The sequence below is a fragment of the Doryrhamphus excisus genome, chromosome 12, assembly GCF_030265055.1.
Source record: "Doryrhamphus excisus isolate RoL2022-K1 chromosome 12, RoL_Dexc_1.0, whole genome shotgun sequence".
NCBI classification, from domain to species: Eukaryota; Metazoa; Chordata; class Actinopteri; order Syngnathiformes; family Syngnathidae; genus Doryrhamphus; species Doryrhamphus excisus.
Window position 1 is genome coordinate 18801349 of NC_080477.1, and position 18652 is coordinate 18820000.

The 18652-nt window shown below is 38.4% G+C and overlaps 1 protein-coding gene across 2 annotated transcripts in view; it reads left to right on the plus strand.

The window, feature by feature from the left end:
• hcn4 (hyperpolarization activated cyclic nucleotide-gated potassium channel 4) overlaps positions 1-18652 on the plus strand; it is a 103954-nt gene that overhangs the window by 67046 nt on the left and 18256 nt on the right. For both annotated transcript variants that reach the window (XM_058089022.1, XM_058089023.1), the window contains 2 exons: positions 7486-7632; positions 7905-8145. In XM_058089022.1, coding sequence (XP_057945005.1) covers positions 7486-7632; positions 7905-8145 — 388 coding nt within the window. The remainder of the gene's footprint in view (positions 1-7485; positions 7633-7904; positions 8146-18652) is intronic.

The window sequence follows — 18652 nt, forward strand, 5'->3', positions numbered from 1 at the left end:
CTTTTTTTTTTTTATAATGGTCACGGTTTGGAGCCTGGAATAGATTATTCCATGGAGTCATTCAACGTCACTTTAGTATGATTTCCATAAGGATTCCATAATAGCTGCTCTTTTATACATGCAGTTTTTTTCCCCAGTATTGAGAGGTCAAGTTGTCATGCATCATCTCAATATATTTTCTGGGGCAAAGAACCATATTTGGTAATATATATATAGAAATAGATATATATATATATATATATAGAAAATATATACCGTATTTTCTGGACTATAAGTCGCTCCGGAGTATAAGTCGCACAATGCCAAAAATGCATAATTAGGTAGAAAAAAAACATACATACGTAAGTCGCACTGGAGTATAAGTCACATGTTTTGCGGGTAATTTATTTTGCAAACTATCATCTTGGAAGGCAAGTTCTAACAATGAAAAAATGTTTAAAAAATTTCAAAAAAAATTACGACTGTTAAAAATGTCAAAAGGGCGGCACGGCCACAAGTGGTTAGCGCGCAGACCTCACAGCTAGGAGACCAGGGTTCAATCCCACCCTGGGCCATCTCTGTGTGGAGTTTGCATGTTCTCCCCGTGCATGCGTGGGTTTTCTCCGGGTACTCCGGTTTCCTCCCACATTCCAAAAACATGCTAGGTTAATTGTCGACTCCAAATTGTCCATAGGTATGAATGTGAGTGTGAATGGTTGTTTGTCTATATGTGCCCTGTGATTGGCTGGCAACCAGTCCAGGGTGTACCCCGCCTCTCGCCTGAAGACAGCTGGGATAGGCTCCAGCAACCCCGCAACCCTCGTGAGGATAAGCGGTAGAAAATGAATGAATGTATCTTTTCACAAAAAAAGACTCTTTTCTCCCTTTTTTTTGTTGGGAACTGATATTTACCTGAAACTTACTTATGTTCTACTGCTGATTACTAATGAACGGAAAAAGATAGAAACAAACTTTTTTTTTCTGATGAAATATGAGAGTCTAATCTTTCTTTTGATGTACACCACGTCTACAGTATATAGACCAAGAACACAATATTCTGTGTGCCTTGAAAAAATCAATCAACTAGACCAAAAATGGCCGGTACTATTGGGGATTGAATGAGTTTGTTGTGCCACACACAAAAAAAATTACGACTGTTAAAGATGTCAAAAGGGCGGCACGGCGGACGAGTGGTTAGCGTGCAGACCTCACAGCTAGGAGACAAAGGTTCAATTCCACCCTCGGCCATCTCTGTGTGGAGTTTGCATGTTCTCCCCTTGCATGTGTGGGTTTTCTCCGGGTACTCCGGTTTCCTCCCACATTCCAAAAACATGCTAGGTTAATTGGCGACTCCAAATTGTCCATAGGTATGAATGTGAGTGTGAATGGTTGTTTGTCTATATGTGCCCTGTGATTGGCTGGCGACCAGTACCCTGCCTCTCTCCTGAAGACAGATTGGATAGGCTCCAGCACCCCCGCAACCCTCGTTAGGATAAGCGCTAGAAAACAAATGAATTAATGTATCTTTTCACAAAAAAACCCTCTTTTCTCCCTTTTTTTGTTGGAAACTGATATTTACCTGAAACTTACTTATGTTCTACTACTGATTACTAATGAACGGAAAAAGATAGAAACAAACTTTTTTTTTCTGATGAAAAATGAGAGTCTAATCTTTCTTTTGATGATTGAATGAGTTTGTAGTGCCACACCAAAAAAAATACGACTGTTAAAAATGTCAAAATTAAATATAGAACACTACAATTTACAGCTGATATGTCATGAAAGGCCACAAAAATATTAAAAAAAAACTGTATGTCTGTATGAGCACTTGTCCATTAGACTGAAATGTTATTATTTTGGTGGTGGGGGTGGGGGTGGGGGGGTTGCCTGTTGCTTTCGCCTGCAATATCGTTTTAGCTTATGATGAAATCTGCCCATCAGTGCTGTACCATGACATCGTAAAATAGATATTCCATCCCAGATAGTTCATATAAAAACAGCACTGCTTCTCCTACATCATCGACCATTATGAGCTAGAAATGGTTTAGGAAACGTGCCCAATTCCCCCTCAGAGAGAATCCTGTCGCGGGCATTATCGCACAAAAAGAATTATATCTGTTCAGATTGAGGGCACAAAATGGCTGCGGTAGTGACTGCACATTCAGGGTAGCGCCTGCCACTCCAGCTCGCCTGAGATTCCGCTTATCTTCATCTGGGGTTGTCTATGGAAATGGAAATGTACGCAGACTGGAAAGATGTGAATGGGGGGGGGGCTGCAGAGAGAGGAGATAATCTCCCTCATTTGTGACTTGTTACTCATATGGATGCTTGCTGATGCTTGAACTTTTCGCCCCTCGTTTTTTTTTTTTTTTTTTTCCGTCATCTGGACTCGAGCGTGTATTGCACGTTACGAAGTGGCGTGTTGTGGCATGCCGGTCCCGAGTGGCTTCACAAGGAATTGGACGTTAGCTTCTCCCTCTGCTGCTAACTGCCCCTCTTCTGTTTGAATCTCTAATTAACACATAGCAATTAAACATGGTTCTTTGGGGAATTGTTAATAAGAGGCCTCAAGCTCAGCATTTGTGGCTGAAGAGGCTCAAGAGAGCTTTCGCCCCCCCCCTTACATTAATGCCGCAGTAGGGCGCGGACACAACATTATGTATGCCTGCGTCATCTCAGACAGGAGACAGAACTGAAGCATACAGCATCAATGATCCAATTATAGCTGGGATGGGGGTGTATTTACCGAAAACGCAAAGACGACTTTAAGTGAAGGAAGAAAGGTGGTTATTACGGATGTTCGGACTTGTCTGCACCCTTAATCACCAAACAGTTCACTGACACTCGGGGTGAGCACCCTCGATCATCAGTTGGTTTCATAACACAACTCATACGTACAGATTTGTGTTCTGAATTTAGCAAAATAGTTGATCAATGAAAGCTGTAAAAATACCCCCACAATGCAACCCGGCCTTAGACCAAAAGACCCAAGAAGGCAGAGTTTGAACACACTTCTCCATCACCTCGACTTCCTTGTAATAAAAACATAAAAATTACATGCATAAAAACATGCAAAAATTAAAATTAAAATTAAAATTAAAATTAAAATTAAAATTAAAATTAAAATTAAAATTAAAATTAAAATTAAAATTAAAATTAAAATTAAAATTAAAATTAAAATTAAAATTATATAGAACTAAATACATTCTAAAATAAATTTCAAACTTTTTTTAATACTGCAGTAACTTCAATATTGACATAAATAAGACATAATAGACAATGTAGACTCACACGAGTTAGCCCTGGGAGAAACTTCCATGCATAAAAACATGCAAAAATTAAAATTAAAATTATAATTAAATACATTCTAAAATTAATTTCAAACTTTTTTTAATACTACAGTAACTTCAATATTGACATAAATAAGACATAATAGACAATGTAGACTCACACTTGTTAGCCCTGGGAGAGGTCCTTATTGTTTTATTATTGTCTCATCATTTTCAGGTGCCACGTGAGTGCCAAGAAGTGATATTGAGGGTTCAGAGTTGTGTGGTTACTGCCGCAACGTTAGCCCGTTCTAGGGAGTATTGTTCCCATTGTGAGCTCATTCAAACCTAGACCCATAAGAGATAAGAGATAAGAAAAGAAATGCCTTTATTCGTCCCTCAGTGGGGAAATTTGCATTGCACAGCAGCAAGAGTACAGCGTCAGTTAAGCAGTACAAAATACACAATATAAAAAAAACAATATAATAATAATAAACAATATAAACAAGATACTTAAAACCACCACTGCTGGCAACACTTAATGCAGTACTAAAGCTAATACACATACAGTACTGACATGTGTGCATCAATTCAGAACAAAGCCATCCTGTCAGTACTTTATTAGGGATGAAGTATGTTTTTTTTCAACTTTTGACCACGTTGTGCAAGGTTAAAAAAAAGAAAGTGGTGGAAAATAAATGTTTAGAAAGTATAATCAAGTGCCTGACATCTCTCTCAGGAAATGAATTATTCATGTCTTTTTTGGCCAAAAAAGGCAAAAAAAAAACAGCATCTGCATGGAGATCTACACAAGAGAAAATGGGAACAAAGGAACAATAAGAAAAAAAAGAGGAGTAAACAGTATATACCGTATATATAAGCGTACTATGCTAGCCTATGTAGAATGTTCCGATCCCAGCCATGGATTAGTCCAAGTGGAACGGCAGAGGAGTGTAATGGCAGCTGTGCACCAATAAGATCATTTCTTGTCATGGAGGCGATGATCAGCCCATCAGTGCCTGAGCTCATAGGTCACCTTCTTTACATCTGTCACCCAGCTTCAGCCCTGCTTATTAAACACACTCAATGTGCTACAGCTGAATGGAATAATAATTCCATAATAAGACATTGTCATGTGTCGGCACATGAAAGCTGACAGTAAGTTAATACATGACATATGCTCACAGTATGTTTTTTCAATGAACAACTACTAATACTACTACACACTCAACCCGTAACTACTGTATATAAATTAGCCCCACCCACTTTATTAACCCCCAGTGCATATTAAACCCTATACATGCGATTAACAACTGCCACATATTATAACGCATCCACTAGGGATGGGGGTTAAATAAAAATAAAAATAAAAATAAAAATAAAAATAAAAATAAAAATAAAAATAAAAATAAAAATAAAAATAAAAATAAAAATAAAAATAAAAATAAAAATAAAAATAAAAATAAAAATAAAAATAAAAATAAAAATAAAAATAAAAATAAAAATAAAAATAAAAATAAAATTAAAATTAAAATTAAAATTAAAATTAAAATTAAAATTAAAATTAAAATTTGAAATTTTGAAATTTTGAAATTTAAATTTAAATAAGAAAAATGATGATGAGGACGAGGGCAAAAATAAAAATAAAAATAAAAATAAAAATAAAAATAAAAATAAAAATAAAAATAAAAATAAAAATAAAAATAAAAATAAAAATAAAAATAAAAATAAAAATAAAAATAAAAATAAAAATAAAAATGAAAATGAAAATGAAAATGAAGATGAAGATGAAGATGAGGATGAGGATGAGGATGAGGATGAGAATGAGAGCGAGAACAAAAATTAAATTTAATTAAAATTGAAATTAAAATTAAAATTAAAATTAAAATTAAAATTGAAATTGAAATTGAAATTGAAATTGAAATTGAAATTGAAATTGAAATTGAAATTGTTTTAATTGTTTTATTTTAATTTTAATTTTAATTTTAATCAGGAAGTGAACAAATGTAACAGTTACAGACTGTAAAAGTACCAGATGGAGGGATAGGATACAATAAGCTTTGCTTCTTCCGACTCCTTTTAGACTCCTTGTGGAACGGTGACTTGATTATGTGATGCATTCAATTGTAACCTGATGCATGTTCAAATAAAATTAAACCATTACCATTACCAATCACATCCATCGCCTTGTCTCATGAGTTGGGTGTGTCGTGAAACTCCTACCAACTCCCCCCCCCACCCCCCCAACTGCCCTGTACGTCTGTTATGCATTTATTTGTCTTACATGATTGTGCTTTTGCGTTCATTCACTGCCTGTGATGGTTTTTTTAAAAACATTGACGTCACTTCAAAATAAGCCAGCTAAATTTGGCACGATGGAGTGCAGAGCATAAAGGAAAACAGGGTGGATGACACGTTGCGTAAAGGCGGATTACGAACACAGAAAAGTGTGACAGAGATGACGTTACCTCATTTTTTCCCCCTGTTTTTATTCATAAAACTAATATGCACGCTTTTCCCAAAAACTGCTTTGCACCCACAAGTTGACGTTACTGTGCTACATTTGTCGTCATCGTGATGATCCCTGCCTCCATACGTTGGTGGCCAGTTTGGCGAGGTCAGATAACGTAGCGAAGGAGAAACGTCTGAGGTCAATGCAGCCATTCAGTGGAGACATTGTTGGCAACAGCAGATATGATGATCAAAGCGTAGCTCCAGCGTCAGCCTATGAATGCTTAATTTCTTTTTTTTTTTCCTCTCTTTTTTTGTTATTCTTGGGCTGCGGGTCAAGGATGCTACCTGTTATTATTCCCGAGGGGCTCTCTGTGTGCTTTGATGTACATCTCCGCTTGCCGCATACACATGTTGTACTTTCATTCTTAACAAACAGCATAAAGACTAACAACACCTTTTCTCTTTGATATACACACTCTGTGATATATCTTGTGCTTTTTGAAGAGCCGGGTGTTTTTTATACCCGATGCAAGAGCTTTCTTAAACCTTTATTGACATAATAATACGACACTAAATACTGTATTTACACCTAATACTCAGCCCACGATGTCAACCACTGCTACATCCAAAGCTAAACTCCACCCTACCCACTATAAAACCTTACTACAGCAACAATATACAAACCCGATGCTAAATTAACTACAGTGGTGCCTTGGTTAACATCCGCCCCGGTTAGTGAGTGTTTTGTTTAACATTCAACATTGTTTTGCATCAAAAATATCGTTAAATAAAAATAAAAATAAAAATAAAAATAAAAATAAAAATAAAAATAAAAATAAAAATAAAAATAAAAATAAAAATAAAAATAAAAATAAAAATAAAAATAAAAATAAAAATAAAAATAAAAATAAAAATAAAAATAAAAATAAAAATAAAAATACTAAAGCTAAACTCCACCTACTACTACACCTACTATATCCCCATTATATATCACCTTGACTACATAAACCTTACCCACTATAAAACCTTACTACAGCAACAACATACAAACCCTATGCTAAATGAACCAACTACATTGGTGTCTTGGTTAACATCCGCCCCGGTTAGTGAGTGTTTTGTTTAACATTCAACATTGTTTTGCATCAAAAATATCGTCCAGTTTCTTAGATCACGTACTAAAGACAAAATGTTGCGATACTCTGCATTGTGGACCGCGGCCGCCATTTTAGGAGAATAGCGTTTGTTTATATCAGAGTTGTAGAGAGATCCACGACCTAACATACCTATAAAAAAAAAAAATAATAATAATAATAATAAAAATAAAAATAAATATAAATATAAATATAAATATAAATATAAATATAAATATAAATATAAATATAAATATAAATATAAATATAAATATAAATATAAATATAAATATAAATATAAATATAAATATAAATATAAATATAAAAACTAAAATCTTAAATTATATTAGGAAAGCAGGAAGTGAACAAATGTAACAGTTACTGATTGTAAAAGTACCAGATGGAGGGGTAGGATTTAATAAGCTTTGCTTCTTCCTACTCCTTTTGGACATGTGGAACTGTGAACTGATTATGTGATGCATTCAATTGTAATCTGATGCATGTTCAAATGAAATAAAACCATTACCATTACCATTATAATGCCTTTCCTGCGTTTGACCACAATTCCATAATTCCCTCCATGGCCCATGGAGGCCTATTGGTGCCACTGGGCCTTGAAGTGACCCAGTTGTTGTCTTTGTGTGTCCCCACAGTACAAGCAAGTGGAGCAGTACATGTCATTCCACAAGCTGCCGGCAGACATGAGGCAAAGAATCCACGACTACTATGAGCACCGCTACCAGGGCAAGATGTTTGACGAGGAGAGCATCCTGGGAGAGCTGAACGAGCCGCTCCGAGAGGTAAGAGGAATGAGTGTTTCCGGTTGTTTGAATAATGGTGTGCATGCGGCACACTGGGAGAAAAAAAAATGGCTTGAGCGCTGCTTGGCATTCCCCTCGGTTCACTTCACATTTGCTGACATTTTACCTTTACACCAGCAGTGATGGAGGATCTCAGGAAAGGAAAAACAAATGCCATTGTTTCCTCTAATATCACTTCCTGTGTGGCAATGTGTCGCGTCATTGCATTTTTTTTTTTTTTGTCAAACGCCGTTCCATTTATTTTCTTGCAGGAAATAATCAACTTCAACTGTCGAAAGCTGGTGGCTTCCATGCCTCTGTTCGCCAATGCCGACCCGAACTTTGTCACCTCCATGCTCACCAAGTTGAAATTTGAGGTGTTCCAACCCGGGGATTACATCATCAGAGAGGGCACCATCGGGAAAAAAATGTATTTCATCCAACACGGCGTGGTCAGCGTCCTCACCAAAGGCAGTAAAGAAACCAAGCTGTCGGACGGCTCCTATTTCGGCGGTAAGTCTCAAATCCGTTATTTCTTCGATATTAGTACATTTTGAGTGGCGCGTTTTGTGCGGAGCTTGTCACCTCCTTTAAAATTGTCCCTCATGGTTTATGCAAGACTTTTCCCTTAATTCACATCACAAGCTGTCTCTTCAATGTAGGACAAATCCAGATGAATAAAAACGCATCTCGCTGTGGTGCAAGTTAAGGAGGACCCATCTGAAGGTCTGCCTGGTCACAGCGACATTAAAATATGCAGCCCATATATCTGATTATTAAAATCATTTTATTGCATGGGTAGGTGCTGACCCTTTGTTGGAAGTTGTCCAACAAATCAAGATGAATGTGATGTTTTTAGCATTAATAGCTGAAATGCTAATTCTCTTAGCGTTGTCTCAGCAGCCAGACATCTGGTCTATTCATTCATTCATGCTGGAGCCTATCCCAGCTGTCTTCGGGCGAGAGGCGGGGTACACCTTGGACTGGTGGTGAAAGCGTGGATGGAAGTGTGGGTGCGCGGCGCTGCGCCAGACTGTGTTGCTCTCAAAAATTACAAAGTGCGCTGGCCACTTCCTGTTGGCCCTCGTGAGGATAAGCGGTAGAAAATGAATGAATGAATCAATAAGTTTTTTTCCACTTGCACTGGTGGGAGGAATGGAAGCGTGGGTGCGCTGTGCTGCGCCAGACTGTGTTGCCTTCAAAAATTACAAAGTGCGCTGGCCACTTCCCGTTGGCCCTCGAGAGGATAAGCGGTAGAAAATGAATGAATGAATCAATAAGTCTTTTCCACTTGCACCGGTGGGAGAAATGGAAGCGTGGGTGCGCTGCGCTGCGCCAGACTGTATTGCTCTCAAAAATTACAAAGTGCGCTGGCCACTTCCTGTTGGCCCTCATGAGAATAAGCGGTAGAAAATGAATGAATTAATCAATAAGTCTTTTCCACTTGCACCGGTGGGAGGAATGCAAGCGTGGGTGCGCTGTGCAGCGCCAGACTGTGTGGCCAGTGCGGCCGGTCTACTCCTCAAAAATCAGCACATCACATGATCGCCCTGTGTGCGTTACGCCTAGTGTAGAATTACAACAGCTTCTTCTTGGGAGTGCTCGGGCCGCCAACTGTCCATTATCACTAGCGGGATTCGAAAAGCTCTGCGGCGCGACAGTCTCCCGTTGCAGCAGTCTCCATCTGTGGAACACACATACAACAATAGACAGGCGAGACCGTGTAGCGATACCAACTGAGAGGAAATAATGAACTCCACTCACGGAACAAGGTGAAGGGGTAAGTCACCCTTGATGCACTACATTGCTACGTCAAAAAATCTGAATGTATAAGATTTCTTCATTGAATATTTTTATGAATTAAGGATTAGATTACCTGGCCTCACTGACTGGCCATTTGTCAGCCTTATAACTCTGCTTAGTCGACACTCCGTAATGGTGAAAAGCACTCTGGTATTGAAGGCCTATTAGCTTCCTTACCCCCAGACTTCGGGAGAGATTAGGATAGCCGCAGAAAAATGACACAGTCGTGCAGTCACTCCTCCCCCTCCGTGTGCCGAGCCGCGACATGTCACATCTTACTCTGAAGCAAAAAAAAAAAAAAACGTCATAGAGGTGCAATCAAAGGCGGCTTTTTTTTTTGATAAGCACCTCTAACTGGCATCACACAAGGTCACAGAGCCCCCACTCCTGCAAAGAGACTCCACAGCCAACACATCAATTACTGTAAAAAGTCACAACACGGGCAGTGGAGATGCTGTTCAGATAAGTATGTGCAGACGAGAGGAGAGGGAAGCATCGGGAAGCATGGGAAGCATTGGGAAGCACGGGAAGTGGTGTGCATGTTGTCTTCTCGAGCCCAGAGCGGCTATCCAGAGAGCAGGCTTGGCAGCGTTTCATGTGTCCCTTGGCATTAGGACTGCAGTCACATTACACCCCCCCCTCTTGGCGTTCGAATCGCTGTATGCTCAAGCCCCGACGCTCCCATCCAGGACATGTCGTGTCCACTTTAGACATTCGAGCTCCCTGGCTCAAGCTAATCCAACAGCTAACAAAGTGGAGCAGACTGCTGAGTACATAATTGCGTAAATAATTCAAGTTCTCGATGAATGAATGAGTTTACGCTTACACGGACTTGCAGACGTGCTGATGTGCGTATACGCACGGCATTCTCCGGAGCGGAAACAGAGGATTTCTGACACTGATCGGGCTTGACAAAAATAAAACAAAAACGGAAGCTCTTCAACAGCTGGACAGCTTCGGATCCTGATTAACTTGTTTACACACAAGCCAAGCTAGTTCTTGTGTTCATATTGGAAAATACTGTATTTTCCGGAGTATTAGTCGCACTTTTTTTAATAAGTTGGCTGTTCCTGCGACTTATAAATGAAAAAAAAACTGTTTATCCTTCCTCTTGTGTTAGCTTTCTGGTATCATCTCTTATGTTAACGGGTTGGTTTTGACCCATGTATTAAATCAGCTATAAAATACACTAAAAACAATAAGTTATGTACCATCAAATTTGGTTCTCATGTCTTGGTTACCTTCTTAAGCTTCCTCATGCATGAAAATGTTGGTTTTAATACTTTTGGTGTGGGCATGTAGGCCTTTTCTTGTCACTATACCACTCCATTTTAATTTCCAAAAATGGTAAAAATGAACCTGAAAAGAATCATGTTCATAAATTGAAGGTTCTTTTGTTACCTGGCTATTACTGAGGGGTATAGAACATATCTCTTGAATCAATTAGTTTTATTTATTTTCTCATTTTAATTTATTTTTTATTTTGTATTTTGTATTTTTTTAATTTTTTATTTTTTATTTTTTATTTTTTATTTTTTATTTTTTATTTTTTATTTTTTATTTTTTATTTTTTATTTTTTATTTTTTATTTTTTATTTTTTATTTTTTATTTTTTATTTTTTATTTTTTATTTTTTATTTTTTATTTTTTTATTTATCCAGAAAATATGGTATTCACAGAAGACAAAAAGAGGTAATGATGCAACTCTCCACTAAAGTATTTCACTTCAGAGCAATTTTAAAACCTAAAAACAGCCACAAGGTGGCAGAAGTGCATTTGATAAGAGCTCGGAAGTGAGAGCGTGTGGAGGAGTGTAGCATGCAGAAGTTTTTGCATTGTAGGGAAATATTTTAAAGCAATAATTTTTTATTTTGATGTGTTGATTTTGTGTTTATGTTGGTATAGTTGTTTATACATTTGTGTTAAAGGGAACGTTATGCTGGAAATGTGTCTTTTTCACACAAAAAAAGCCTCTTTTCTCCCTTTTTGTTGTTGGGAACTGATATTTACCTGAAACTTATGTTCTACTGCTGATTACATGCATTTTTGGCATTGTGCGACCTATAGTCCAGAAAATACGGTATACAATCTCCTTTTCACCATGACAACCACAGCTCTCCAACATTGGCAGCACTCGTGCAGCCCCAGAGTAGCACGCTATGATTGACTTTATGCAAGACATAATTATCTTACTACTACTGACTTATTTGGACAACAACGGTGATGTAATAAGTCCTTTTTAGTGGGTAATAACTGTACAATATGCTGTACAACCTGTACACTGTCTCCTACTACTACAGTCATTAAAATGGCTGCTGAAATGTGACAAGTTCAAGTTCAAACAAGTTTAAACAAGAGTAATCTAAGTTGTACAATGTGGTGCTGATCCAAATCAAAAATTTATTCGGAGCACCACTCTAGTTAGTGTTCAATTCCCGCTAGCTCGTATAGTGACAGCCACAGCGAGATCCCGCATGTGCCACGTTTCTCCCTGCGCTGATCCCGCCAATTAATTTCATGAATGACTAACCCGTGTTTGGTAACAAACTCCCAGTGGCTCTGGGCTTACCTCACTGGCCCCCACCTCCCTGGTACCCACACAGGAATGGCACTGCCAGAAATAGTCTCCGAATAATGGAGTCAAATACGTAAAAGTGGAGGGGTTGCTGATCCGAGATTTTTGAGATTGAAGCACAGTAAGATAGTTTGTGTTCCAAATGTAAATGTCGTAGTGTCGTTATTGCAGAACTCATTATGCGGAAAAACCGGAGATTGGTATCACGATACGAGGCTCACGATACGATATATCATGATACTGTTCACAAGGCGATATTTTTTTTGTTTTTCTTGTATTTAAAGATTATTTCCTGGAAAAACTGGAGCCTGGAGCCTATCCCAGCTGTCTTTGGGCGAGAGGCAAGGTACACCCCTGGACTGGTTGCCAGCCAATCACAGGGCACATATAGACAAACAATCACCTTTACAACACTACTATTATTGTTGGCTTACACCGCATTGCTAATGCATAGGCTACGGGATCACCGCAGAGGCCACAGCCTTAAACATAGCATGCTAGTGACCAAAAACCTACCACTTCCACACCAAATGGGAGGAACACAATGACCTCTTTCATTCCAGTGAACCGGATCATTCCGGTTCATTCAGTGAAAAGATCCATTCATTTTGTTAATTTTGTTAATTTTGTTAATTTTGTTAATTTTGTTAATTTTGTTAATTTTGTTAATTTTGTTCATTTTGTTCATTTTGTTCATTTTGTTCATTTTGTTCATTTTGTTCATTTTGTTCATTTCGTTCATTTCGTTCATTTCGTTCATTTCGTTCAAATGGGAGGAACTTTTTTGATTTGTTGAACAATACATTCACATGCCTAAAAATGCCTAAAAATGCCTAAAAATATCCATATCATACTCTTTAATATCGATACAGTATCGTGGAACGAAGTATTGCAATATAGGAACGAACAGAATGAACCGCCCCTAAAATACCCGTTCAGTCCGTTCAGTTGCAAATGCTTTCTTTTGATTGGCTGGAGAGTCAGAGTGGGTGGGGTTAGCTGACTGAAAGACAGAGACCGAGAAATTGACCGACACTGTCGGTGACCTCGTTCATTCCGTTCACAATGACCTCTTTCATTCCAGTGAACCAGATCATTCCGGTTCATTCAGTGAAAAGATCCGTTCATTTTGTTAATTTTGTTAATTTTGTTAATTTTGTTAATTTTGTTAATTTTGTTCATTTTGTTCATTTTGTTCATTTTGTTCATTTTGTTCATTTTGTTCATTTTGTTCATTTTGTTCATTTCGTTCATTTCGTTCATTTCGTTCAAATGGGAGGAACTTTTTTGATTTGTTGAACAATACATTCACATGCCTAAAAATGCCTAAAAATGCCTAAAAATATCCATATCATACTCTTTAATATCGATACAGTATCGTGGAACGAAGTATTGCAATATAGGAACGAACAGAATGAACCGCCTCTAAAATACCCGTTCAGTCCGTTCAGTTGCAAATGCTTTCTTTTGATTGGCTGGAGAGTCAGAGTGGGTGGGGTTAGCTGACTGAAAGACCGAGACCGAGAAATTGACCGACACTGTCGGTGACCTCGTTCATTCCGTTCACAATGACCTCTTTCATTCCAGTGAACCAGATCATTCCGGTTCATTCAGTGAAAAGATCCGTTCATTTTGTTAATTTTGTTAATTTTGTTAATTTTGTTAATTTTGTTAATTTTGTTCATTTTGTTCATTTCGTTCATTTCGTTCATTTCGTTCATTTCGTTCATTTCGTTCAAATGGGAGGAACTTTTTTGATTTGTTGAACAATACATTCACATGCCTAAAAATGCCTAAAAATATACATATCATATTTTTTAATATCGATACAGTATCGTGGAACAAAGTATTGCAATATATCGACCAAAATGATATTTTCTTACACCCCTAGGGGAAATAGTGCAGTTAGGACAAGTTCTTCAAAACAAGCCATGATTGGCCCGCAACCCCTGAGATTGGGAAACGCTGACGTAGACGGATTCATACAACGCATTCATCTCAGGTCTCAATGTCCGAGCTGTAACACAAATGGATGCATTACCAAGATTAATGTGTGTGGAAACTATCAACAACCAAACAGTCCCTTGACTTTGAACTATACCCTCACTGAAGGGAGAGAATTTTTTATTTTTTTTTGTGGGGCCATGTTTACCGAGAATGTTGATTAGTTTCCCGCATGTCCTCAGTGAGAGCGAGAGTGAGAGAGAGTCTGCCATCTTTTCATTATATTCCTTGGAACCCCCCCTAGTGAGGGGGCACAGAGACGGACTCGAGGAGCCAAGGCGTAATTAAACTTCGGCGGTCGGGTCGTGTGCTGTTAAACGCCTTGCCACCATTTCTCATTACTTAACAGCGGAGTCTAAATGATACACCATCACTGGGCGAATTAATTGGTATTTGGTGAGGGCGGCAGGGGTCAGCCTGGTCGCCTACATATGTCACGGGCCTGCGAGAAAGCCGCGTATTATCTGACCCCGATTAAGAACTCAACATGACTTAAGGATATAACAACTCTGGCACAACTCCTAAGTATCCATACTCTCATGGCCAAGGGTGGTCAGTAGATACGGTTCTATTTCTCAGCAAGGCATTTTCCATCGCAAAGGTGTGTTTGGGCTCATTTTCATGTTGGGAAAATACCATGCAGCCCAGTTTCCCAGGGGACTGATCATGCTCGCCTTGAGAATTTTACAGTTTCCTTCAAAAAACCGCAGCTCAGTTGTGCTAGTAGCATCCCAAACCATGATGAGACCATATTCAGGTTCATGCAGTAATTCCTGTGTTCCTGTAAGATTAGATAATGTCTGTGTAGTCCCTTCTAGTGGTGTGTAGGTCAGGAACGAACAGAATGAACGAGGTCACCGCCCCTAATATACCCGTTCAGTCCGTTCAGTGCAAATGCTTTCTTTTGATTGGCTGGAGAGTCAGGGTGGGTGGGGTTAGCTGACTGAAAGACCGAGACCGAGAAATTGACCGACACAGTCGCATTACGTTCACAATGACCTCTTTCATTCCAGTGAACCGGATCATTCCGGTTCATTCAGTGAAAAGATCCGTTCATTTCGTTCATTGCGTTCATTGCGTTTGTTTCGTTCGTTTCGTTCGTTTCGTTCGTTTCGTTCATTTCGTTCATTGCGTTCATTTTCGTTCATTTCGTTCATTTCGTTCATTTTCGTTCATTTTGTTCATTTCGTTCATTCCGTGGTGTGTCGTTCATGACCGACACACCACTATTCATCACGTGTTGTTACGCTGTTGAGTCGGAATGAGCGTGAACATGATTGAACGGGCTGACTCAACACAGATGACCGGTTCTATGAACAAAGGGGAGATCGCAGGCTAACGACCAATTGACCGAAATGAACGAAATGAACAGATCTTTTCACTGAATGAACCGTAATGACCGGTTCACTGGAATGAACGAGGTCACTGGCCCTAAAATAGCCGTTCAGTCAGTTCAGTTGCAAATGCTTTTGTTTGATTGGCTGGAAAGTCAGTTCACCGTTCCTTTTGCAGGACGGGACTATCCGCGTGCTTGTCTGTCTTATCCTATCGTCCCGCCTCGCTCTGTGGGTGGGTGGGGTTAGCTGACTGAAAGACAGAGACCTAGAGATTGACCGACACTGTCGGGGACCTTGTTCATTCCGTTTACTAGACCGTTGCAAATGCTTTCTTTCGATTGGCTGGAGAGTCAGGGTGGGTGGGGTTAGCTGACTGAAAGACCGAGACCGAGAACTTGACCGACACTGTCGGTGACCTCGTTCATTTCGTTCACAAAAAAGAACTCATTGTTTTGACAGGTTCGTTCATGACCGACACACGACTAGTCATCACGTGTTGTTACGCTGTTGAGTCGGAACGAACGTGAACATGAGTGAACGGACTGACTCGACATGGCTGACTGGTTCTATGAACAAAGGGGAGATCACAGGCTAACGACCAATTGACCGAAATGACCGAAATGAACGAAATGACCGAAATGACCGAAATGAACGAAATGAACGAAATGAACGAAATGAACAGATCTTTTTACTGAATGAACCAGAATGATCCGGTTCACTGAAATGAACGGTTTTGCCTACCACTACTACTCCTTTTCCTTTTCTGCCCTCAACTTTGTGAAAACTCTCAATTCAAATGATTAAAAACAGCTCTCAGTATGTATATATTTTTTTCGATCACATGATCCCAGACCTTGTCAACAAAGTCGAGGTTGTGTCCCTTTGGTGGCCAAACCATCTGCTCCTGGACTCCTTGTCTTCTTCTCCACATTGCAGTTCTGTCTAACACCATAACTCTGTTTTCCCCACAAACGGAATCGATGAAACACCTCCCTGCTGCTATTGTTTGATGTGCCTGCGTTTCCCAGAGCTGTGTTTTTGTAGTAAAGCAGCCCCAGACCTGCCAAGAGCGTCCACTATGCTCAGCCGCAGCCTCATATTTGTTGCTCTCCAGCCCTGCGGCCAACAAAGTGCCTTCTGTTAGAGCCAGATATTTCACATTTTGACTCATCGGGTTCAGAGTGGCCATGCTGCTATTCCCATGTGCCTCGGGTCTTGTGTTTTCTTGCATGGTAGCTTTGCTCTGTTTCTGCGACACAGACATAACCATATATTAGTAGTCGTATTGATTTTACAAGGTCATATAGACATCTTCTGATCCTCATATATTGTCTTAAGGTGTCCTACATTCAGACACGGAGATGCTGTAAGGGTTCGCACAATGTATCGGTTCCGTATTCCAAACATTGGTTGTTTTTCCGGGACGTAGGCTAAGGGTATAGCATGGAGGAAGGAGATCAGAGCGGACAAGTAGGAGTCAGAGCCCAGGTGAGCGTTTGCCAGACCAGACCAAGCTGCTGGACGGGGCCACTTTATCACAATCCAAACAGGCCTGCACAAGCACGCTCATTAATTCACATCCATGCACGCTGCTGAGCAGAGAAGATGGCTGCAGCAACACACACGACAATCAAATGCGCCACCATGTGCAATACCGGACTGTTGTCTGAACAACACATGTTTTTTTAGTTGCAATCATTCCAGAGCTGCATTTAAAATTGCGATTAGGTTCCCAAAATAGTCTGCCATAAGTGAAATTTCCTTAATTCATTCCGGTGCCGTTCGGCTGTAGCATTTTTATATCCTTGTTAAAACACACTGTTCCTGTTGTATTGTTTTACTCCCAATTGTAGTCCTTCATGAACCGAAAATTAATTTATAGTAACCCATAATGGCGGCGAGATCACTAGCAAACAGGAAACATCGCAGTTCTGTGAAGGAGATTGATTGACAATGTTGTACAGCCAATCAGAACACAGTGGGTGGGTTCTCCCTGAGTCAATCAGGACTGTTGTGGCTGGCTACACATACTGGGATGAACTGAACATGTCTGGACATGTCTTCAACTTTCACATGAGTATACAACACCTTCGACAGAGCATCGATAGATTGCTCTAATACACCACAAGGATGCAGAACAAAATTCACATTCATACACTGTAATAAAATTTAAAAAAGCGCATTGTAGCAAGGGAACACTGCATCGTATGAATATTAAAAACATGGAACTCAATATAAATAATAATTCACCTTTGGATAAAAACTAGTTTTTGCAATATTCATTTAAAAATATGGTATTAAATCACAACTACTTTATATAGCCATTGCCCCCCCTCCCATGATACTCACAAAAATTATTTTTTTCTATCAATAGAAACAATGTATGGCTTTCTTTTGAATAAAAGAAACTGGTAAAAATAACCGACAATATAATACAAGCCGACAAATGTTTTTAAAATGCAATATTAATTTTAAAATATAATATTAATAATAACTACATTATATAGCCATTGCGCCCCCCCCCCATGACACACACAAAAATTATTTTTTTCTATTAATAGAAACAAAATGTATGGCTTTTGTTTGAATAAAAGAAACTGGTCAAAATAACCGACAATATAATACAAGCCAACAAATGTTTTTAAAATATACATAATCCTGTCATTTTTGTGGGATATATATAATGAATTGTGGGATTGTATAATGAAAAATTAAATTAAATTAAATTAAATTAAATTAAATTAAATTAAATTAAATTAAATTAAATTAAATTAAATTAAATTAAATTAAATTAAATATCTGCCATGTATGTAAAACATTACCATTCATTGTCTGTTTTTTTAGATACAGTACATATAATCTCTATTTAAAATGAATGTATTATTATTATTATTATTATTATTATTATTATTATTATTATTATTATTATTATTATTATTATTATTATTATTATTATTATTATTATTATTATTATTATTATTATTATTATTATTATTATTATTATTATTATTATTATTATTATTATTATTATTATTATTATTATTATTATTATTATTATTATTATTACAGTATGGCCACACAATTTTGCTAGTGCTGTGTCACAGAACTCCGGGATCTTAAATGCGTTGCCTCATGGAAAGACAGCTTTATTGAGTGATTTTTGCCTGTGTTTTTTTTCCCTCCAGAGAGGATAAAGTCAATAAACAATGACGGAGAGTGTTGTTTGTAGCCCGCCTGTTTGTGTGTGTCGAGCATGTAGACACAGTGAGCATTGAGTAGGTTGTCATGACTGCATCTCAGG